This window comes from Perca fluviatilis, chromosome 17 (assembly GCF_010015445.1).
Source record: "Perca fluviatilis chromosome 17, GENO_Pfluv_1.0, whole genome shotgun sequence".
NCBI lineage: Eukaryota > Metazoa > Chordata > Actinopteri > Perciformes > Percidae > Perca > Perca fluviatilis.
The window spans coordinates 12,051,921-12,076,530 of record NC_053128.1 but is presented as its reverse complement, the minus strand read 5'-3'; the positions used below and the strand labels follow the sequence as shown (position 1 = coordinate 12,076,530).

General features: G+C 39.7%; 3 protein-coding genes and 1 long non-coding RNA gene across 6 annotated transcripts in view; 3 read left to right on the top strand and 1 right to left on the bottom strand.

The window, feature by feature from the left end:
• LOC120545503 overlaps window positions 1-7,414 on the bottom strand; it is a 33,081-nt gene extending 25,667 nt beyond the window's left edge. The window contains exon 1 of one of the 2 annotated variants that reach the window (XR_005636704.1): window positions 7,309-7,414. This is a non-coding gene — a long non-coding RNA (uncharacterized LOC120545503). Of the gene's footprint in view, window positions 1-674; window positions 763-7,308 lie in introns of those variants that run through there. The other variant, XR_005636705.1, reaches the window with a different exon arrangement.
• A 697-nt stretch (window positions 7,415-8,111) lies between these two features.
• prkab1a (protein kinase, AMP-activated, beta 1 non-catalytic subunit, a) lies at window positions 8,112-18,800 on the top strand. Of its 2 annotated transcripts, none has more exons than XM_039779877.1 (8): window positions 8,112-8,235; window positions 10,167-10,349; window positions 10,454-10,623; window positions 11,000-11,093; window positions 11,509-11,623; window positions 12,446-12,579; window positions 12,938-13,006; window positions 17,370-18,800. In XM_039779877.1, the coding sequence occupies exons 2-8, from the start codon at window positions 10,200-10,202 to the stop codon at window positions 17,445-17,447; spliced, it is 810 nt and encodes a 269-aa protein (XP_039635811.1). In that variant the 5' UTR covers window positions 8,112-8,235; window positions 10,167-10,199; the 3' UTR covers window positions 17,448-18,800. The 2 variants fall into 2 exon arrangements, with proteins under 2 accessions (XP_039635811.1, XP_039635812.1); XM_039779878.1 differs by having other exon boundaries at window positions 10,138-10,349.
• Window positions 18,801-19,918: 1,118 nt separating this feature from the next.
• On the top strand, window positions 19,919-21,847 carry LOC120544995 (phospholipase A2-like). The gene is made up of 4 exons (XM_039778916.1): window positions 19,919-19,983; window positions 20,633-20,780; window positions 20,881-21,014; window positions 21,528-21,847. The coding sequence occupies exons 1-4, from the start codon at window positions 19,935-19,937 to the stop codon at window positions 21,644-21,646; spliced, it is 450 nt and encodes a 149-aa protein (XP_039634850.1). The 5' UTR covers window positions 19,919-19,934; the 3' UTR covers window positions 21,647-21,847.
• Window positions 21,848-22,951: 1,104 nt separating this feature from the next.
• LOC120544994 (phospholipase A2-like) lies at window positions 22,952-23,896 on the top strand. The gene is made up of 4 exons (XM_039778915.1): window positions 22,952-23,026; window positions 23,138-23,285; window positions 23,374-23,507; window positions 23,623-23,896. Exons 1-4 carry the CDS (start codon window positions 22,978-22,980, stop codon window positions 23,739-23,741), a joined length of 450 nt encoding a protein of 149 aa, XP_039634849.1. The 5' UTR covers window positions 22,952-22,977; the 3' UTR covers window positions 23,742-23,896.
• Window positions 23,897-24,610: the final 714 nt, after the last annotated feature.

The following is a 24,610-nucleotide window of genomic DNA, read 5'->3' as shown; positions in this document are numbered from 1 at the left end:
AAGAGACTACTGGGCCCTCCCCTGCTTTTTCAGCCCAAATTGCCAATTGACCACAATAACACTATTAAAAAAAGAAAAGGAAAATCTAAATTTAGAAAACATCACCAAGGTTATTATTTGCATAGGCAAGCATATAAACAAAGGAAAACCTATTTCATTTCATATCTCTTTGATTAAATTAGAAATAAACCAACTGATTGATGGCTCCACCCTGTGCCTAGCGAGGCACAGGTGACCTGTTGACAGTGATTGCTGTAGGAGATCTAGGCAAAGAGGGTATGTAATTCTTTTTTATATTTTATTTTAAGTCCAACTGAGGTTTGAAACTTATTTTGCAAAAGTTACAGCCAGATATACAATCAGTCAAACGAGCAGAAAATATAGAGGCAAATGGCCAAAAAAAAGGAGAACAAAGACACTTGATTGTTCCCTAAAACCATCCCTTGGGCAGCAATTGTCCGTAGTTTTGCACCTGGGTGGGCTGCCCATATGCCACAGCATGCCATGTATGACGTATGTTGCCATCATATGTATATTTAAGACTCTTTAAGAGGGTTCTTGTTTTAAAACATAGCAACTGGAAACATTACAAAGTCAGTTAGAGATAGTGTTTTCAACCAATTCACAGAGTTAGAGGGATAACATGAGGTTACAGCTGATAAAATATGGCTTACTTTTAGTTGACAGTAACCTCTGTCATCATGAGGAATGAGAAGCCCAAGCAATGGCTTAACTTCTTAAGAAAACTTAAGAAGGCAAAATCCCTGTGCCAAGTTAGTTAACTTTTCTAGAGGAGCAATAGAAAGCATTTTGACTGGAAACTGGCATGTGACTGGAAACTGGCAAAGTGGCACATCCCACTGGCAGGGGATGTGCATGGCCCAAGACCGGATGGCTCTGCAGAGCGTGATTAAAACAGACCAGAACATCATGGTACCCATCTACCGAGCATCAGCGATATTGTTTAGATGAGCCCAAAGCCAGGATACTAAAAGCCAATGTCTACCATCCACAGCCTGTTCAACCTGCTGCTTCAACGTAATTTGCTCCTACCAGCGTATCACCGTGTGCATTTTGTGTGCAAATCCCTGCCAATCAGTCCCTAAATGTCCCAGTTAAATAGTAAATGGCGTATACATATTTGTTGTAAATCTTTACAATCATTCCCTGAAAGAACCAAGCAGGCCTGCCTTGTTGCACGATCCAAAAAACTTGCCATTTTCAGCGTGTCGCTTGCTAGCTCTAATTCTTTTAGTTGTTTCCCAAAACGAACAAAGTTTTGCAAGGCGAGGGACATCCGGCTGTTATACGATTAACAAAACGAACTGTCGATCCAGACTAGAATGCCTCTGGTTCCCGAAGTGATTTTCCCCATTTAATTTCTCCATTGACATGCTTACATAAAGGCAGTTTTAAGCCTGGAAAAAAGCCAACCAGCTACGAGATGAATCGTGACCATTAATCATTTTGAAAAAGGCTAACAAAGATACAACACTGTGTACATATATAGATAGATAGATAGATAGATAGATAGATAGATAGATAGATACCTCATGGCCGCAGCCGTTTTAATAGAAGCGATATGCCATATCGGGATATACAAGCGACTCCTCCATGCATAAAGTCATAATTTCTCGCTGAATTCCCAATCGATTTTTGAGCAGTTTGCTGTGCTACAAAGGTCAGACATTTATGCTACAGGATACTTGGTTAAAATAAAATTCCTTATCTTGTGTAGATGGTTATAGTCCATGGCTTTAAGCCTTAATATAATTTGAACATGTGAGTTATAAAAAAAAAAAAAAAAATTCACCCTGTACAGAAACATGTTAGTTTCTGCTGTAAATTTAGAATTTTTTAACATGGGGGTCTATGTGGATTGACCGTAGACTGTTAAAAACAATGGACGAAGCTTCCATCACATCCCATTGCAAAAAACATTTTACTGATTTATTACGATAATAAATGATCATAGACTTTAGTGGTAGCAGCTCGCTATAGCCGTTCGTAGGTTCACATGTGTGATAAACAAACAACAATCATACATACTTGTGGCTTCTACAGATGCATAAACCTTTGTTTCACAATCCCATAGTTCGTGATGAGTCTACCTTGGATGGTTTAGACATTATGGCTATTAAACAAAATCCTTATGGAGAAAATGATTGGGATTTTCACTACCAGAACCACACTTTTGAGCTCCATAACAATAAACTGCATGAGCGCCATGCTAGACTGGAAAGCTTGACAGGTGTAGCAAACATAACTCTGGGGGGCAGGGATTAGCCAACAGTCAATTAAAGTGGCAGTAAAGTAGCACTGAATTTAACATTCAGCCAGTTATCAGCTTCCTCAATTTGATTGCCTTTTGCTTACTATTCCAAGTAGCTGGAGAAGAAAACATGGCATGATGTAACTGCTGCTTCATCGAGTGCGATTGCACAGATTATATATTGCACAGAGGGAAAAGGGTTTTCTCTGAAAACGTTACCCAACAGGGTCGTAGCACAGGGACAGTCAGAAGTAGCAATTGTGCAGCAGACAGGAGCTGTCTATTCAAGCTTACATCAAGACGACAGCATGCCTTTCATGGCCACTGGACCTTTCACCTGCCTACAATTAAAATGAAAAAGCAACTCCTATCACACCAATAGATAGTTTTCTCACTAAGGGGTTTGCCAGAGAGAGGTGGACAGAAACTGTTGTTGTTTGAACAGTGCTTTGCAGCTTTCGAAGGCTTTTCAAGCTTTAAAAAGTAAACTTGGTAGTATTCAGATAGCGTAGCTATAAATGCCCTGAAGCTTGTCTTACTTTTTTATCTGTCAATAAAACAAAAAATAGAACGTCCAGCAGTAGCATCTCTCCAAATATTAAACTGAAGGTCAAACAGTAAGAATGGGAGAGAGAAAAACAAAACAGAAAATAGAGATAAAAGGACACAAAGAAACAGTGTGTGTGTGTGTGTGTGTGTGTGTGTGTGTGTGTGTGTGTGTGTGTGAGTGTGTGAGAGAGAGAAATTGCTTAGATGAGGATGTTATGTAATTGTTTCATAAAAGATTTGATGATGGCGTTCTTGACCGGGCTAATTGCTACATTTAATGCTCAGCCAAATGCGAAACTTGAGCTCTGAATTAGTCCAAGGTTGTCCCACCCAAATAGCCTCACAAATTATTGGGCTAATGAGAAAGATTGTTTCTTCAAACAAAGGCCTAGTATACTTACAATGTTGGAGCAAAATATTGAAAATGGTTCAAAATAAAGCCGGTTTGATAATAGACCATGAAAACAACAGCATGTAAAACAGTGAATAACATAAAAATGTGCCTTTATTTCTTTTGTTCTTTTATAACGTCTTAATAAAACACACTGTGGCTGTACAAATAGCAAATCTTACAAAGTAATTTCAATTTCTTTCTTTTTTTGTCACATGAAAACGTACAATTCCAGTGGAATTTTATCCCACCAGCTCCTCAAATTTCTGAATCATAAAGCAGAATGTGGCTGTCAAACCAGCACACAGAAACAAATTCACCCATTTGAATGGCACCAGCACTTCAGAATCAACCCGTTCTTTCTGACATTTGGTCAGTGGCTCGCAGCGTCGGATACCGACGCAAAAATCACCCTCTAGTGTCTGTACGGGACGCACAGGGTAGAGCAGCTGCTTGGCTGCGGCGCTGTAAGATGACGTAGTATTAAGAGCGACAATGGTAGAGAGTAGTATGAAAGACCTAACATTTACGTTTCAACAACACAGGACTTTAACCCAGGAGATCGGGGTTCGTGTCCCGTTCTTGTCTGGCGTGTCACTGAAACGTACATTTTGTAACCCTACCCACACTCTTTTCCTAAACCTAACTGTCCCGTTCTGGTGCCGCGTGTTAGTTAAACGTACGTCCCGACCCAGAGCGTTAAAAAGTGACGCCAAGAAGACCAACCAAGTGCGTCTAAATATGACACTCTAGCTTCGACCTGTATTGCCTGAGGATATTGACAGCTCTTATATTCTGTACAACAGAGTTTTACAGCTGCAGTGGTCCGTATGACACAGTTTGATGGAGGTGTCAGTGAAAGCATCCACTTCTAGTAGACAATAGCCAATCTTGACAAGATGTACATTGCAAGGCCATTTGACTAAGCAAGCTTCCAAGCAAGCAGTGTGAAACTCAGACAAAATAAACTGACACATTTTGAAATTACTGCTGTACAGTATATGTTTTCAGGATTTAATTAAAGGTCATGCTGTCAAAAGGATGAAGCTGGCAATATTCTATTTTTTTCTTGTAGTCAACAAAGTTGTGCAGCCAAAGTTTGTTATAGCTTTTTCCTCTGTGCAATCCACAGTATACACATCAATGAGCCACAATGCTACACTGGCTGACACGTTCCGTTGCCATGAACATGGGCACTGTAGTTTTTAAATCAGTCCCACATACACCATTTTGTTGCTGTAAATACTCTGAAATAGCACTGAACGTGTATAAATCCACCTCTAAAAATAGTCCTTAAGAAATGTACAATTTACTCCTGTTTAAATAACGTCAGGGAGGGTAGGGAAGTTTTTTTTGGCTTAATAGGTTTTTTTGGACGATAAGAAAGATAAGAAAAACACAGAATAACACCAACTTTTTTCCTTCACGCCTCGACAGAAAGATAATCCTATTCCATAAAATCAAATTTCAGCACTTCAATAACACACACTTTCATTCAATGGTTCACAAAGGAAAAGAGTGCCAAGGCAACAAGTGTGACTTTGTGAGTCATGCCATGCCCAGAGGAGCTCAGTATAAAGGTTATCTGGCTTGTCCTACAGAGAATGTATCAGGACCAGCTGCTCTGAGGTGCTGCCTGCTGCGGTCTGATGGCTTCACTCTGCAGGGATGAGTAAGGGTAAACAACAATGGGCACTATGGTCATGGCTCTGGGGAAGCGGTATCAGAATGGAGCCACAGTAAAATGTCAGCACATCAGTCACATCACAGAGTTCATCAGCAGGTCTGTTGGCCAATTCAAGATTTCTAATGAGGCTTTGAGAGCTCTCCCAGTTTGGGCTTTAGCTTTAGTATTTTTGGTTGTAGAGTGAAATTCTATCAAAGTGGACATTCAGATTATTGTTATTAAGATGGAAATTCTCCTAATCTATATAATAAATCATGATACGTATAAGGTTGATATAGGGAGGTATAGACGGACAGAAAGTAGCAGCTCTAATCACAATGGATGACAAAAAGTCACAAGAAGATCCAGTATCAGGGCTTACCCACTCCCATCACAGTCCTTGTTCTACCATTGCCAACCGATTATCAACACATCAAAACTAACAACAGCGCCATACCATAGCTCTGATCCATTTTTAGATCCACCTCCGCATGCAATCGAAAACATCACATCCCACATCCACCAGCCAGCCCAACTTCTTCCTTGGATCCCACTCAGTCTCCTTGGCTGTCGTGAGCCAATTACAGCTGTCTGGTTCCAGGACGGCAGTCAAAAATGGCTGGCTCTTGGATTTTTAAAAAGATTTGATGTGTGGCACGTATCTCTCCTCTACTCTATTGAAACAAAAACATGCACATATAAATTATTTTATCATACATGAACAGTCTTCTTGTTTTCACTTTTCAATAATGTTTTCTCACTGTTAACAAGCCATCTGAGAAGAAACCAACAATATAAGCTGGTTATTACAAGTCATGAAGGCTGTGAAGGGAAAAATTAAATCTCTGTAATTAAACACCCGGTGTGAACTGACATCTGTGTACTGCATTCAACTGTGACCATGCCCATAATTTGGGGCTGTGTCTGCTGTGACATTGTAGATAACAGGGCCTTGTGAAATGTAGATTATTCCATTTTTAAATTGCCCTGTGAAATCTAACCTCCCTTCAGTTTGCACATCTCTGCTGGACACTTTTTTATTTTTATTTTTTTATTTAGCTCCTCATTATGTGACAAAAGCCTCCAGCATTCACAGCCCCCCTGTGTCTGGTGGATATTGGTGTGCTGTTTGGGGGTGAACATCATTAGTTCTATTAAATTTGTGTCGAAGTTTAGGAAAAGATAATTGGTGGCGTTATAGAGAATGTTGGTGAGTGGATAAAACAAAGATGCTGTTTTGGCTTCTGCTGCAGCTAAACACGACTCTGCATACAGAAAATACTGTAAGAGAAGGTACTGAACTGTATCCCCAAAAAGAAAAATGCTGATGGCAAAAAACAAAACAAAACAGCTACTGTTTTATATGTTCAGCTTTCATTGTGCAGCTTTAAAAGGTCCAGTGTGTAACGTGTTTAGTTGTTCATTATCAAAATCTGTGTTGCCCATTCACAAACTTGTCCTTTTTCATGAATATTTACCTCCACCATCAATTCCAAGTATTCATTTTGGCTTGAAATTTTACATTTGCAATCTGAACTGGGGTAGACGCTCCATATTCATGTGCCATCTTGAAATATCTTAGCCGGTAAGGGACATACAGGACATACTGCTCCACCTTCGCGCATTTTCACTGTCAAGACATGAATATAACAGAACAGAGTCTTCGTTTTTTTTTTTCTTCCCATAAAAAAAAAAAAGGGAGAGGACAAAAAAAAATTTAAGAAAAAGAAGTTTTTTTTTCCCCAAAAAAAAAAAAGGATATTGAAAAAAAACAAAAAACCGGCTTTTTTAGCAGCGCGAAGGCTACCGTAGCTGTAATACAAAGGCCTACTTTGAACTGCGTGGTGCGAGAGAGTTGATTGCGATATATGATCTCAACGCTAGATGGGAGAAATTCCTACACATTGGACCTTTAAAGAAATCCAAAAACAACAATGTGAAAATGACACAAAATGAGAACATTGACAAACAGGAGATATTTTAAAGTGGTCCAGCACAGGTGTAACCAATAACGTTGATTGTGGCTACACTCCATTAGGCATGTGACCCCGTGCATGCTGGCTCACTGGCGCACCGGAATTGGAACATTGTTAATGTTATTAATTACATCTGTGCATTTTCTGCTACCACAATTCAAAATATCTGCTTCATCTATTGACAGGAATACTGGCACAACAGCTGCTCTGAGCAATTGTGACCTCAACAGCTGTGCTGAGGGTTGGCGCTGTCCTAGGATCAGATTGGGTTGCCTGACATTAGGAACTCTCCTCTATAGAGAGTGATATTTTAGGCATCACATAACTTACAGGAAACAAAGTGTGGCCTTGGAATTTTGAAGGTAACCTTATAAGACATTGCTACAGCTGGACCTCCATAGTTCAAAGGCCACTTAAAGACCTTATTTTTTCGGGAATGGCAAGTTGCACTCACCCACTGCACATGGTGTACTGCTGAACAAACTCCCGGTAAAATGTCAAGGATGGTACAAAGCTGTTGTGTTTTCCCTCTTCTGTCAGTAGCCTAAATTTAGCTGAAGGCACTTTCGCAAGCTGAAAGAAATCATTAATCAGCATGACATTAAAAACTACAGATCCTAATATTTTTTTTTCATTACTAATGATCCATGGTGCAATATGCTATGCTATTATTCTATCACCTAATATTTAGCAGCATTGACATTTTTCCTGACTACATTTTTGGTCCGTCTTTGTAGTTCATATTCTTTTGGGAAGTGTTACAGGGTTCACCTACTTAATTAAGATGGATACTATTTGTAACAGTTGCATTTATTCAGACATCCCTTAAATTACATCAGTTTTACAGCAAACAAAAACATTTTAAGTACATTACAAAATTAAGGCTTACCCTTTAATCGGCTCTTTTGTTGTTGTTGATTTCTTAGACAGTAACAGAAATAAATGCATAACAAGATGCCAACACAGTGACATTGTACATTTATCAGAACTGTCGAGGATAACACAAGAAAGTTACAAACTTATTTCCATTGTGGTCCTCACTGCACTGTACTTGACCCACGCTTCCATCTAGTGTTGAGTATATCAAATTACATTACATTACATAGCCTTTCAAATATAATCATGATTATAAAATACTACAAGACAGCCATTGATATAAACTGTTTATACAATAACAATTACATGTTGGGAAATATTATAGTGTGTAATATTAAAGTCTTAATAAAGTGTACCCATAGCTTAGGTTTTTACGTTTGGACAACTGCGCGTGCGCAAACCAGGGGGCGAGTTTGTTTACCGTGACAAAATGTTTTGTTTCCTAACCCGATGAAATGGGTCAGATGAGCTAACACGGATAGCTACGACGCTAAACGCTTCTTAGGTAAAAGACTAAACAACTGTCTGCATATATACTCAATGCATGCATTGTTTAAATTGGTATCACTTCTATGTCGCAGCCAGTAATTAACAGGAGGTCCAACCGGCTAACGTTACACAACACACAGAGCCTAGCTAGCTGCTAACTGACGTTAGCTTTAGGAGACAACGGTACCTCTTATTGCCACTCAGGTGGCTGAAACTAAATTACCTGCCGTCAGTCCAGTCATTACAGGCGATTTCAGCTATATTCCTACAAGAGTTAGCTAGTAATGTTATGGAGCTTATTTTATTGCACATAGCTAAGGTTTTAAGATGAGCTAACCTAACGTTAGCCGTGGTCGGGGGGCACTAGTTAGCTACCATTGGTGGCTAACGTTAATGTAAATATAATTTTGCCTTTAACGTATATTTTACAGGCTGTAAAATTAAGGTTAACCTTAACGTTAATAAACTTGACAAGAAGTCGTCCGAAGCACTGCAGTGCCGTTGTGCTAGATGACTAACTTGCTAGTATAGCCTGCATATTATTACATCCGTTTTACATGAATATTGTCAGAACACCGTGAATAGAGGTGTAAACATAGATATAGCTATATATCTATGAGGTGTAAACAGCAGTGACGTTACTTACAATCTTGATAGCGTTGCTGTCATACAGTGGGAAAGTAGGTTACTCCCAACTCCACCAGCAATGTATGCAGAAAAGCAAAACCCTGAAATAACGACTTATAATTATGTACAAACGATTATTATAGAAAAGATACTGCAGTAAACGATTTTTTTTAATCATCAGACCCTTGACATGAAATGATCATATTTGTTTGTTTGTATTTCACCAGAAAAGCCTACAGTAGTTGGGCAGTTGAACACTAGCACTCACATTAACCCTGACTCAGACACTGAATACTTACACCTTTTCTGTCACCCTTTTTGAATCACTTTAAACTGAGTTTATTTATTAATGAGACATCCAATAATGATAATTGAATCAACAACACGTGTCAATAACGTGTAGGGAAACAAGTATACTGCTTTTAAAAAGTACATTCTCCAGCTTTAAACAACTTTGGCTATGTCACCTCTGGTAGTTGGTTTCATTTCATTAAACAAAAGGTATGAAACTGAATTTGCACTGACTTGAAACATCCTGGAAATAGGTAATCCATTGCTGTAAAAGCCATATCTGCCTTTATTTTGTCAAGGTTATGTAACCATTACTGACTTAAAACTAAAAATGAAAAAACAATCTCAAGAAGGTTTCTAGTAGGTAGGAAAAACTTTCAAGTTAGTGTTATAGTTAAGTGTTAAGTGTTATACACTTTGAAAATGTAGTAATAGTCAGGGTATCCATACAAACATGTTGGTTCCTTAAAGAGAGATGGTATCACGCTGAAAGAAATGTTATGTGTGGGTAATTTGGAGCGTAACGTAGCGAGACGCTTAAATTATAACTGCAGGCCCCCAGGTGGTGCGTTTAAAAAAAAAAAATAAATAAATACTTGTCCACTACTATTCAGTTCCCAGGTACAGGGATTTGTTTTATGATCGTGCAGTTTGTTTTGTGTATAAAGCCATATTTTGCAAACAACTGGTACATTCAGATGTCCGGTGATATGGTGTAGTGAAAAGTGTTGTGTCTCTCCCTAAAATGGAGTAAATTATAAGCCTGTCAAGTCCTTCTACATGGCTCGGACCCACTGTTGCTTGTAAATTGCTATCTGCACATTTGAGTTAACTCATTCATTGTAAATCATTCTAGTTAGGATCGTTAGTGCCCAAGGTATAGCATAGCTTTTCATTTGAGTGATGAGGTCGTAAAAAGCAACTTTTGTTTCCTGTATTTTATCTATTAATGATTAATATGCCTACCTTATGAATGGAAAAAAAGTCAAGTCTTGTACAGTCTTCTCTGTGTTGGCTCTTTACTTATAGTGACCTTGCACCAGCCTACAAGAAGACAACGCCATGGGGAATACCAACAGTGAGAGGGCTGCCATGGGACATGGAGAGAAGGCTCAGAGGAGGGACAGCCGAGGAACCAAGGACGGAGGGGGGCCTAAAATCCTGATGGACAGCCCTGAGGACGCAGATATTTTTCATGGTGATGACATGAAAGTAAGTTGTGCTGTTGGCTCAGAGACAGGTTATCTGTTGCCAGCATGGCCATGCCCATTTTACATTAGGTTTATTAATACTGGTTGTTTGATGGGTATTTTTAGGCACCTTTAGGGAAAGAAGAGTTCCTTAAATGGCAGCAAGACTTAGAAGCAGATGACAAAGGGCCAACTCTAGACCGCCCCACAGTCTTTCGCTGGACTGGAGATGGCAAAGAGGTCTACCTCTCTGGATCCTTCAACAACTGGGCCAACAAGATTCCCCTTATTAGAAGGTGAGGGAGCGTCCTAAACTCTATGGAATAGTGCGTTTCAGTGTATGAAATGTTATAATTCTTGACCCATTACTAGTTAACTCATGGGAAAAGATTTCTCATTTCTCATTTAAGCTAATAAAGCTCAAATGCAGCTGTTGCGAGTGATTTTCACAAAACAACAGGATGTTTTATGAATGAAACAGGTGAAGTGATACCCCGAATTTCACTACATCTCAAAGTGCCTGGGAGTAAGAATGATTTTCTAGATCCAGTTTAATGACTTGTTCATTGTGTGCCCTCACTAAATAGAGGGCGTGCACATTATTAATGAGGTGGAGGTGCTGTGTTAACTCACTGATGTGCCAAATGTTCCCTTTTGTCATCTGTGTCAAAGTCAGAACACCTTTGTGGCCATTGTTGATCTACCTGAAGGGGAGCATCAGTACAAGTTTTATGTGGACGGCCAGTGGACCCACGACCCAGCTGAGGTCAGCATTACATAATTAATCATTATGAAGGGCGGTAGGTTATAGTAATATCAGTAGTATATAACCGCAAGTGTAGATTGTGTATTCTGGCTGCAAGCAGTAATCTGAGGGAGACTATATCTATTAAACTGTGTAAATATAACAGGCATTGTCCTGTTTATCTGTAGAAATACAGCAACACAGGAATTTAATTTGTCCTGAACTCTTGGCAAATTGTGCCGTGAGAGACATTTTTGAGAGACAGTTAAAGGTCTGGCTTGCATCACTATTGTTCGCCTGTATTTTGCCTTTAAAATGCTTTTCAATTTAAACAGTGATTGGACATTTATTCTAGAAATGATATTGGGTCTAGCTGGATTATGCTTCTGAGTTTCAGTTGTGAATATGATTGCCTCATGTTTTTTTTCCCTCACAGCCAGTTGTCACCAGTCAGCTCGGGACAGTCAACAATATCATCCAGGTGAAGAAAACGGACTTTGAGGTGTTTGATGCTCTAATGGTGGACTCGCAGAAATGCTCCGACATGTCAGGTGAGTGCTGGCAACCCTTATCAATGTCCGTCCTAGTTAGATTCTGTGACGGCCCGGTACAGAAAAGTGTGCAAAAAAGAACTGAAATATGAATTTGTCAATTTCTACTCTAGCCACTATTAGTCAACATCATGTTGAATTAGGCTATCTTTAGACGGAAACGATCTGGAGAGAAAACGCAAAAGTGGCTTTGCGTTCTCACTTTTTATTCTGTGTTTAGACGAGGGTTATGGGGGCGGAAATCTGCGTGCATATGGTGACGCAAAAGTGTGTGAAATGCGATGTAGGATGCACACCAGGCGGCTAGGTGGTAGTGTGACCCAACGCCACCAAGTCCCCGCGCCTTTCTTCTACTTGTCTCTCTCCCTCTCCTCTCCCTAGTAGCGCGAAGCGAACAACAAAAGCTGACAATTTTGTCTGGACAGATGAGGAAGGTGGAGTTATTGCTCCAAACATTGCACACACAGACACACACACGCACAGTGCGTTTTACCCTTTAGACAGGAACGCGACGGTGGAGCATTTAAGATTTCCACTCTGGAGGGTGGTTTAACTTTTTTGCGTTTTTAAGCCCCAAAAAAGTCTGAACGAAAGGCACATCTGATAAAATATTTTGTCGTTTTCACCCGCGTGCTTATTCTTGTCAAAAGGGCCTTATTTCCCATGATAATCATGTTCATTTAGAAATGAAAAATTAGTAGTTGAATTTTAAAATGAAAATGTAGCCATGATTTCTAAACAGAACTGTGGGATATGTTTGAAAGTTATGTTCTGTCTCATTCATACTGTTCCACCCTTGCTCTGCCTTTTTCCCTTCATTAGACCTCTCCAGCTCTCCTCCCGGGCCCTATCACCAGGATGCCTATGTTCCTAAACAGGAAGAGAAGTTTAAGTCTCCACCCATACTCCCACCCCACCTGCTACAGGTCATCCTCAACAAAGACACTGGGATTTCTGTAAGTAGCTATGATGCAGTTATATGAAGCTTATTCCACGCAGTTATTTCTACTGTGGATTTTTCCTGGAAGAATGAGCTTTTTGTCCTAATTTTTCTTTTCTATGTCTGTCACATTCTATACAATATGTTAACTTGAAATATAATCAAAACATGACAAGTTTTTTGAAGAAAGGCCTCTGTCAACTAACCGATCTATAATAAAAATAGTCCAGTCACAAACATCTGAGACCATTACACCATCAGAAGATCTACAGAATGCAATTGAAACGGAAAACATGAATATTGTACATGGAAAAATGAAGAGAATGTGGTTCAACATGTGTTTTTTTTTTCTTTCTATATCTTTTCATATTCAGTGTGACCCTGCATTACTCCCAGAACCCAACCATGTCATGCTCAACCACCTCTATGCTCTTTCCATTAAGGTAAGGACTCAAGTTGACTGAATCACATCAATAAATAATTGAGTGTTTGCTGGACTGTGGCAAAAACTTTCCGTGGTGACATTTGAGAAATGACCAGCTTTGTTAGCATTTTTAATAAATGATAAACTGTGAGCTGCTCCAGCTGTTAGCGTGCTTCTGCATAGCTTGCACAGCGGATTGTATCTGTGAAATGCCAACAATGATAACACGCTGCAAATAAGGGAGCTGAAGGACAGATAATTGCCCTTTTTATCACATTGTGACAGGGGAAAAAAAACTAACCGTGCATATATAGATATAAATACTAACTGCAGTGTCAGACTAAATGGGGGAAATATTTATAAATAGAGCTCACACTTGTACCCTGCTCGTGGATTCCCATCTAGACCACATGCGGTATTTTCCATATGAGTTAGCAGCTGGCCAGATAGTCAGTTAGTTATTAACATTTGTTTTGGCTTCATCTGTATGTATGCGTCTGTAATGGTTAACTTTGTTTTTAGTACGAGTTTTTCTCTCAAAAAAAAGGGACTCGGCTGTTAGGAGCTTTGCAACTGTGATCCCACAATTTTTCAAAAAGGCAGATAAAATGCTGTAATGTACAGTGGGGCAAAAAAGTATTTAGTCAGCAATAGGGCTGGGAAAAAAAATCGATTTGATTTAAAAATCGAGTTGGTAGGTCAAATCGATTCATATTTTCAAAAAATCGATTTTTTTGATTTTTTTTCTCCCCATCTTCAGTATAGCATACATACATTTTGCATTCGCCAAATCTTCCTTCAGGGTTTCCTAAGCACGCTCCCTGCGGCGCAGCCCTCTGCCCCTCCCCTCCCCCGAGGGCAGCGCATGCATACACAAACAACATGGCAGAAACAGCCGGCGAAAGAGAGCAGCTCCTTCCAAAGAAATGCTCTTCGACTTCAGTCGTGTGGAGTTGGTTTGGATTTACGGCATCTGATGAGGAACAGAAAACACCTCGATGCAAACTATGTCTTGTTGTTGCTGGTAGCAGTACGACAAATCTGTTTGAGCATTTAAAGCTAAGACATGTGGCTGAGTGGGAGAAGTGTTGTCTTCTTCGAAAAGAAAACCACTCTAGTGGCGTTAGCGCTAGCACCCCGTTCGCAAAGCAAACAACTCTTCAACAAAGCTTTTCAAACAGTTTACCGTATGAGAAGAGCGGGGCAAGGTGGAAAGCCATAACGGAGGCAATTACCCTCTACCTAGCTACGGATATGCTGCCAGTTTATTCTGTTGAGAAGAGAGGGTTTAACAACATGCTGAAAGTTTTGGACGCTCGAAAATACCTGGCCATTCCAGCAACTAGCGCCCCATCGGAGAGGGTCTTTAGTGTGGGTGGGGGTATTGTCACCTGTCACCGAGGTTGCCTCAAGCCTGCTGTTGTTGATAGGCTCATTTTCCTTGCAAAGAATGTTTAAAATGCAATTAAAATTTTTTTATGGCGAATGGTGTTACTGTTTACATGTTCAATTCAACTAAGAGTTACCTCAGGATTTTTTGTTGTTTTATTAGCTCAATCCAAATACAGTATAAATAATTTGGATGTTTAACAATCTTTGTTGCACACTGCACAGTGACTTTTCAGTTAGAGAAAGGGTTTACCTTTGCAATTTTGTTTATGTTGATGCACTTTAATTAAATGCAATAAATATATATATTTAAAATATATTGACAGTTCTTTTGTTTTAAATGGAAGGGGGAAAATCAAATCGTAAATCGAGTTTTTTATTAAAAAAAAATCGCAGATTTGTTTAGGGAAAAAAAATCGCCCAGCTCTAGTCAGCAACCAATTGTGCAAGTTCTCCCACTTAAAAAGATGAAAGAGGCCTGTAATTTTCATCATAGGTACACTTCAACTATGAGAGACAAAATGAGAAAAAAAATCCAGAAAATCACATTGTAGGATTTTTAATGAATTAATTGGTAAATTCCTCGGTAAAATAAGTATTTGGTCACCTACAAACAAGCAAGATTTCTGGCTCTCACAGACCTGTAACTTCTTCTTTAAGAGGCTCCTCTGTCCTCCACTAGTTACCTGTATTAATGGCACCTGTTTGAACTTGTTGTCAGTATAAAATACACCTGTCCACAACCTCAAACAGTCACACTCCAAACTCCACTATGGCCAAGACCAAAGAGCTGTCAAAGGACACCAGAAACAAAATTGTAGACCTGCACCAGGCTGGGAAGACTGAATCTTCAATAGGTAAGCAGCTTGGTGTGAAAAAATCAACTGTGGGAGCAATTATTAGAAAATGGAAGACATACAAGACCACTGATAATCTCCCTCGATCTGGGGCTCCACGCAAGATCTCACCCTGTGGGGTCAAAATGATCTCAAGAACGATGAGCAAAAATCCCAGAACCACACGGGGGGACCTAGTGAATGACCTGCAGAGAGCTGGGACCAAAGTAACAAAGGCTACCATCAGTAACACACTACGCCGCCAGGGACTCAAATCCTGCAGTGCCAGACGTGTCCCCCTGCTTAAGCCAGTACATGTCCAGGCCAATCTGAAGTTTGCTAGAGAGCATTTGGATGATCCGGAAGAGGATTGGGAGAATATCATATGGTCAGATGAAACCAAAATAGAACTTTTTGGTAAAAACTCAACTCGTCGTGTTTGAAGGAGAAAGAATTCTGAGTTGCATCCAAAGAACACCATACCTACTGTGAAGCATGGGGGTGGAAACATCATGCTTTGGGGCTGTTTTTCTGCAAAGGTACCAGGACCACTGATCCGTGTAAAGGAAAGAATGAATGGGGCCATGTATCGTGAGATTTTGAGTGAAAACCTCCTTCCATCAGCAAGGGCATTGAAGATGAAACGTGGCTGGGTCTTTCAGCATGACAATGATCCCAAACACACCGCCCGGGCAACGAAGGAGTGGCTTCGTAAGAAGCATTTCAAGGTCCTGGAGTGGCCTAGCCAGTCTCCAGATCTCAACCCCATAGAAAATCTTCAGAGGGAGTTGAAAGTCCGTGTTGCCCAGCGACAGCCCCAAAACATCACTGCTCTAGAGGAGATCTGCATGGAGGAATGGGCCAAAATACCAGCAACAGTGTGTGAAAACCTTGTGAAGACTTACAGAAAACGTTTGACCTCTGTCATTGCCAACAAAGGGTATATAACAAAGTATTGAGATGAACTTTTGTTATTGACCAAACACTTATTTTCCACCATAATTTTCAAATAAATTCATTAAAAATCCTACAATGTGTTTTTCTGGATTTTTTTTTTATTTATTTATTTATTTTTTTTCTCTTCTCATTTTGTCTCTCATAGTTGAAGTGTACCTATGATGAAAATTACAGGCCTCTCTCATCTTTTTAAGTGAGAGAACTTGCACAATTGGTGGCTGACTAAATTTTGCCCCACTGTATATATGAAAAAGAACTTTTTTTTTTTTATTTGAAGTTAATAATGAGACTGTTCCTTTTGGTTTTTTTCCCAGAGGTTTCATAGATGCACTGGCAATTAGGGAACAGCAGATATGGCCCTGCTGGAGCTCTGTTAGTTGTCCCATGTTGCTCTGAATATTCACAAATCAACATGCTGCCTGTCAGGTTTGCTCTTTAAGCCTGACAAATGCTGCTGCATGGCATGCTTACTGGATGGTTTCATAGCTACTACGCTAAAATAAGCCTAATAGAAAAGCCACATTTCTGTTGGCTGTATAATAGAACAAACAGGGCGCTATATATGCCTTGCATTGAAAGTTCAAACATACCTGAGCCATACTGTGTGCAACCGTAATCAGAGCCCATGTTGAGTGTTTGTTTTTCCCCCCCCATTCAACAGGAACGGCAAAGTTAAAGGTGTAGTTGACCTTAATGACATGTCAGAAGGTTCACCTCCTTACCTTTATGTAATCAATCGTTTGCAATTGCAATAGTTGAAAGTGATCTACTTTGAAAAAAGCACAGAAACATGTCCTTATCTACCTGGATAGTAGATAATTTTCTCTAACAATGACCTGCTCACCTGTAATCTTAAAACAATGCTTACATGCCCATATGTACAGTGAAACAGTTTTTGTTTTCTGTAAACTTAAAACAGGTTGTGAACCTATCCTTTCATGTAATAGTTGCAGTAGACTCTATTGCAGCTTTGCATCCACAACTGATGAGTAACTTAAGTTTCTCTATACATTTTGTTTTTACAAGATTAGTGGGCGGCCCTCCCACAAGTCTCTATGGTTTACAGTATTGTGACACTTAGTGATACCATTGTTCCCATTGGCCCACATGTATCTTGGCTGCAAGCATGCATTTCATTGTTTCAAGTGTTTTGTCTTTTGTAACTTAATTTTTCCTTTATGTTGTCTTTTTCTGTCACAGGATGGAGTGATGGTGCTCAGTGCGACACACCGCTACAAGAAGAAGTATGTCACCACCTTGCTATATAAGCCCATCTGACTGAAGACTTGCCTTTTCAATTCCGACCGAGTGTGTTAACTGTACACGGAGTGTACAAAATATTAGCTCTGCCTGTTCTTTCTATAACTCAGAGAGAGCAGGTGAATCCGGGACACAACGCCTGGATGAGAATCTCAGATTAAGCTCAAACTAATGAGAGGTTAACAGCTCAGAGATTATATCTTGTACACTCACTGTATACCCAGTTGTCGTACACATCTGTTTAGGATGATACAATGCCGCTCAGTCACTCCAATCCTACATACCCTGCCTTTAATTTGTTCACTGATTACCCTCTGAGGTTTTCAACACTATCTTTGCTTAGTAGACATAGAGAGGCAGTACTAATGAGGTAGGACACTATGACATGTCTATGATCAAAACAGACAGAAAGAGGAGGATTGGTAATGCTGGGAAAATGTGACTGAAAGTCCTCAGATGCTTGAGGCTGCTGTAGTGTTTCCCACCATTGAGAAGACAACAGCGCTACAATCAAGAATGTGAACGTCGACGTCAAAAGAAGGAATAAATGCACTGCAGTAGTTCTCCACTGTTTTCATTTGCCTGTTTATATTGATAAATTGCTGAGTTTTATTTAGTGATAGTGAAAAAGCACACAGTAGATATGTTTTTATCATTCAAGTGTTCAGTAATGTGTATTTTCTTTTGTCTTTTTTTTCTACTTTGGTTGATGATGTGGTTTGTTTTGTTGTCAAAAGTGTTCTATAGTTGGTTGCGGTATTGTGGTAAAGATTTAAAAGAGCAGCTTGTTAGTTGGGATCAAGACAACGTAGTTAGACCAAAACATAATGATTTATGATTTTCTGACAATTTTTGGTCTAAACTTTATTAGCTTTGCACTACGAGAACAAAGTGTATTTTTAATGTAGAATATGCATACAGTGTATGTACACTTGCAGCACGACAATGTATCGGAAGATGCTTACCCTTTTGAATGCAAAAGAAGGTTAAGTGGTCTTTACACTGAATAACGTAATGTTCCTTCTTTAATTCTATATGAATGCATTCCAAAAATTTAAGAGTCACATGAGGTAGTTGTTGCCCGCCGGCTTAGTCAATATGGCACCATTGGTTTTGTGACATGGAACATACCCAATCTTCAGCAGCAGTGCCAGTTTCAGATGGTTAATGATAAAACACTTAAGACATTAATATTTAGGTAGACATTACCAAATGACTAATGAAGGGACCAACATAGGATTATGAGTTTATTAGGGTTTTTTGTTTGTTTATAGTTGACATGTTTGTACTGTTCATGGTTTATGTATTTCATGAAGTATGAAAGACTGGAATGTGTTTTAAGTTAAATATATGACTTGTAGCATCCCTTTACATCAATGTGTCATTATTGTCAAACATTGCTATCTTGGTATAGTTTCCATGAAAAAATGAGACCATGGTGTTAATTCTTTTTGTTCTATGCTACAGGCCGGTAGAGGCTGACAGATCTCCTCAGAAAAAAGATCCAATTTGTTTGTGTTACTTCTGCTGTTGTCTCAGAACTAACATGGTAATATTTGATTGATGCGGAAATGATAGTATCGCTAACAATGTTGTTGGCCCTTTGAACCATGCTGGTGTGTACACTTTTTTTTCTCTCCATTTTCAGAGACATTTATTTTTATTTTGTATAGGACTGCAGCTAATGATTATTTGAATTAGGGATTAACGTGATTATTTTATTAAGTAATGGATGTATGGTTTGGTTTGTAGAAACACATAATGAGAAATGCCATCAACCATATTTAAAAATTCTAAAATATTAAGATCAATTCAAACGATCAAAATATTTAAAAGAATGAGTAGCAAATCCTCACATTGGAGATGCTGGAAGAATGGAATGTTTGGCATTTTTGCATGAAAAATTACTAAACCATTTTTGAAAAACTTTTTTTAATAAATGTATTGTCAATAGACTTATTGCTTCAGCTATCCTTGTATATTTTCATATATTTTGTGTGCAAATATCTTTGTAAAGTAACTAGTAACTAAAGCTGTCCAATAAATGTAGTGGAGTAAGAAGTATAAAGTGGAAACAGAGGAAAATAGTCAAGGCAAGTACAAGTACCTCAAATTTGTACATAAGTACAGTACTTCAAGAAATGCAGTAGTTACATTCCACCACTGATACGTAACATAGAGAATAGAAAATCACTCAGAGAACACATACGTCAACCAAGGCTGATGATACATTTCAAAGCTTTCAAATGAGTCTTGAACGTAACTTGTGACCCTCTTTATTATATCTAGGAGCCCTAACCCACACGTCACGGATTGTGGGAATTTGTACCTGTTTTTACATATGCTGGTTTGTGTTTGAATCTCAGAGTCCATGCATTATGAGGCGTGCAGCCCTGTCTAGTTTAAACAGCTGCCAGAGCACTTCCCAAGGTCTCTTACTATATATAAAAGAGGGGCTGATGTTCGAGTGAGAGCTACTCTGTGACTTGCCCTCTGACTTACAGGATGAACACCCTCCAGGCTCTGGTTCTCTTGGCTGCAGGCCTCTCTGTCGGTGAGTGCACCTCAACAAAAGCTGTCCATCTGTACGCGTGGTGGTAGACGTGAATAGATGCATCCTCCCAATAGAGCAGGGGTGTCAAACTCAACTTCACTAAGGGCCACACTGGAAAGGGAGAATTGCATCAAGGGCCAGACATGTAGAGTTTACTTTCATGCTTTTATTTTGAAAAAGTCAAATATCTTTGACTGTATTATTCCATGTCTCATATAGTCTTCTCACTTACAGTTTCGTCCACATAAAGCTCTAAAAAAAAGGCAGCAAATATTTCCTTAGAAATCTTGGAATTTAGCAAATCAAGCAAAACAAAGATTACATTTTAAAAGTCGACTCACAGCAACCTGTTTCCCAGCTTTAATTTCGAAAAATCTCTGCTTCTGTGGGAATTTCTGGGAGTCTCAAAGTCGGCAAATCTACCAAATTATGCTCTAAGTGTCGTGTAGTTACCGTTTGAAAAACGGTTTCCTGTCTTTTTGTTTTGGTGCACAACTAGGCGGGCCAACATTTATCGTGAACCTAAATTGATATGCGGGCCGGAATCAAAACCTGCCAGGGGCCGCGTTTGGCCCACGGGCCTTGAGTTTGACACATTTGCAATAGAGTATAAATGGAATTCTGATTGTGTCTGCTTGTTGTGCTTCAGCCCACTCATTGGACTACAAGGCACTCACCCAGTTCAGAAGGATGATCCTGTGTGTGATGCCTGATAGCTGGCCTGTTTTTGACTACGCCGACTACGGTTGCTACTGTGGAAAGGGAGGCTCCGGCACACCTGTGGATGATCTGGATAGGTTATGATTTGCTCACTCTGCTTCACACTCGGACGTAATTTTAAAAAATAAAATATTTTGGGTTTTCAAAAGTCATCTTGTTTGACGTTTTGACCCGTAGGTGCTGCCAAGTGCATGACCAGTGTTACTCTGATGCAATGCAACACCCTGAGTGCTGGCCCATCCTCGACAACCCGTACACCGAGTTTTATGACTACAGCTGCGACAAGGCAAACAAGAAGGTCACCTGTGGCAGTGAGTACACCGACACCAAGGGAGTACCCTGCTCACTTGATCTTATAAACTTGCTTAACTTTTTTTTTTGCTCATTAAAGTTGCAGATTTTTTTTCTCCATTTCTATCAGTATACTTTAAGTTAGGGCAGGGCAATATATCAATATCATATTGCTTTGTGACTGTTCTGGCTGTTCTATTATTTGCCTTTAAACAACTTAGTCATTATTTCCATCATTATTGATTATTATTTATCTTAAATCTAATGGTGAAAATCGTAACAATATTTGGCCAAAAATATTGTGATACCAGATTTTCTCCATATTGCCCAGCCCTACTTTTAGTTATCGTCTCAGGTAATACACTGTACATATCAGTGTTAAAGTATGTAAATGCTGATGATGAAAAACTGTTATCTTGCCATCTGTTATCATCAAATCGATACTATTCTCAGGTTTTTAAAAAAAAAAATTCATTCATGGGAATGTTTGTGGGCCTTTTGGTTATCACAAAGTGCTGCTTTATCTCCCTCAGACAAAAACAACGAATGCGAGATGTTCATCTGTGAGTGTGACAGGAAGGCCGCCGAGTGCTTTGCCGTGTCACCTTGGAACCCTGAGCACGAGCACCTGCCCAGCAACCGCTGTCAGTAAAGACCAAACTACTGTAGTAAATATATGTGTTGATTATCCTTGGCATATTAGAAATATTCACATATTGACCGTATACATTTTGCCCATGCATGTCTCATAGTTACTGTATGGCAGTCCACTGATATTGGCGACCCATAACCATCCATCACTTTTCATCTGCTGATTTTTTTTTGTTGTTGTTGTGTTTGTAATTTTGCAGCTATCCTGATAATAAACACATTTTGATCTGCTTCTCTCATTTTACCTCACTTGTTGTTTACGAATGGCCACTTATTGAAAGGTTATAATGTGAAATCCCATTATCAATAAAAGGTGTTTTGAATTCACAGATGTGTGTGAAAATCTGACACATTCTCCTCCACAGCTACTCTACACTTAGCCAATTTTTTTCTCCCTAGGTTGGCAGAGTCATGACCCACCCTACTCTCCCTCTGATTGGCTAGTAGTTGTTGCCTTCATTGGTTGGATAGGTTACGTTTAGGCATGAGGAGTGAGATTGGTTAGGGTTAGGGCAAGAATACCAAGGTAAGGCAATTAGAGGCAGAGTAGGATGTGTCATGTCTATGCCATCCTAGGGAAAAAAAACATATTGTGTACAGTATAACCTTTGAACACTTTGCTCCCAACATCTGAGTGCTCATTATATCGTCCCCATTTATATCACCACTGATCATGTAGTCTGGGATTTTCTTTGTCTCTGTACACATGGCAGAACGTTTAGACTTGCAGGTTTTATTTGTCCCATGTTCATATCTATATTGAACATGAGGGTATTGCACATTGCTGTCTGCTTTGTGATAATTTTCCCTTTATCATGGAGTCATGCACACAGAGTTGACAAATGTCTGACCAGGGTTTCTCGACTTTTTCGGAACCCTCAACCCCATGTTTAAGGCACAACCACATCCAATTATCAATTACAGCCTTCGAGTGTCATTGTGAATTTAAGCATTGCATACAAATATAGGACATAGAGACTAGAAAATCACTCAGAGAGCAAATAACTCAACCAAGGCGGATGAGACATTTCAAACCTTTTAAATGAGTCTGGAACATAACTTAGCCCTAACTCCAAAGCTGAGCAACTCTAGTCCAGACAGAACATCAAACACACGGCTCAGGGTTCAGGGTTTCGAGAGTCTGAGAGTTTTAGCTGCCTTTACATAATGCTGGCTTGTGTTTAATTCTCAGAGTCCGTGCGTTGTGAGCCGTGAGACCCTGTGTGGTGTAAACAGCTGACAGAGCACTTCCCAAGGTCTCCTACTTGATATAAAAAGAGTGGCTGATGTTAGAGTGAGAGCTACTCTGTCACTTGCTGTCTGACTTACAGGATGAACACCCTCCAGGCTCTGGTTCTCTTGGCTGCAGGCCTCTCTGTTTGTGAGTACACATCAACAAAAGCTGTCCATCTGTACGCGTGGTGGTAGTTGTGAATAGATGCATCGTCCAGTATAAACGGAATTCTGATTGCTTCTGCTTGTTGTGCTTCAGCCCACTCACTGGACTACAGGGCACTCACCCAGTTTAGAAAGATGATCCTGTGTGTGATGCCTGATAGCTGGCCTCTTTTTGACTACGCCGACTACGGCTGCTACTGTGGAAAGGGAGGCTCCGGCACACCTGTGGATGATCTGGACAGGTCATATTTTCCTCACTCTGCTTCATACTCTGACGACATTTAAAAAAACAACAAAAAAAAACATCTTGTTTTACTTTTTGACTTGAAGGTGCTGCCAAGTGCATGATCAGTGTTTCAATGATGCAATGCAACACCCTGAGTGCTGGCCCATCCTCGACAACCCGTACAGCGAGTTTTATGACTACAGCTGCGACAAGGAAAACAAGAAGGTCACCTGTGGCAGTGAGTTCAGCGAAACTGGCAATTCTCTGCCAATTCTCAGTTCCTTTAATTCAGGAATTAGGAATGTATGGGCCTTTTGGTAATCACAGAGTGCTCTCTGCTTTATCTCCCTCAGACAAAAACAACGAATGCGAGATGTTCATCTGTGAGTGTGACAGGAAGGCCGCCGAGTGCTTTGGCGTGTCACCTTGGAACCCTGAGCACGAGCACCTGCCCAGCGACCGCTGTCAGTAAAGACAGCTCACAAAAAGTGACAGATCAATTGGTCAATTTGTTGGCTCATTAGAAATATTCACCTTATATCAATTTCTGCATCTGTTGAATTACTTTTGCTGGGTTTGTTATGTAATGTGGAATTATTCTGATGATAAACACAGTTTGATCTCTTATTTTACCTCACATGCTGTTTTAACCATAGAGGGGCACTGCAGTCTATCTTTTTTCTTTCCTGGTTTGCAGGATGAAATTGGCAGTAGAGTAGCCTACAGCAGACTCCCAACATTTGGTGTCCGTGTCAGCTGTCCTGGTAGGCTTTCTTTTCTATTTTTTTTTTAAAAGAAAATTTTTGGGGCATTTTAGGCCTTTATTTAGGCCACAGGACAGCTGAATACATGAAAGGGGAGAGAGAGGGGGAATGACATGCAGCAAAGGGCAGCAGGTCGGAGTCAAACCTAAGTCTACATACGGGCGCCCGCTCTACCAAATGAGCTATCCAGGCGCCCGCTGGTAGGCTTTCTGTAAAAGTCCCATATACTGTTAACTACTAATATTTGTACTTAATCAAATAATGAAAATCCAATACTATTTTTGCTTATTGTTTAACTTCTGATTTGTCCGTAAGCAGTTCTGGCTGGATGTATAGTAGAACACATATTTTGATACTTTGAAAAAAATTCACAACATACATTTGCATGTTGCATGTCATTTATTCTTAATTAATTTACATTAGATAGAAAAAAATCTGAATAGGTTGATCACATGAAACTTTTAAGTGTAGAAGATCCATTTCACCATTGTCTAAAATCTAATTCGAGAAACGGGCCAAGGCTGTTTCAGAGGCTCTGACACTTACTGAGCACGTCTTCTTGCCTGACAAATGTACA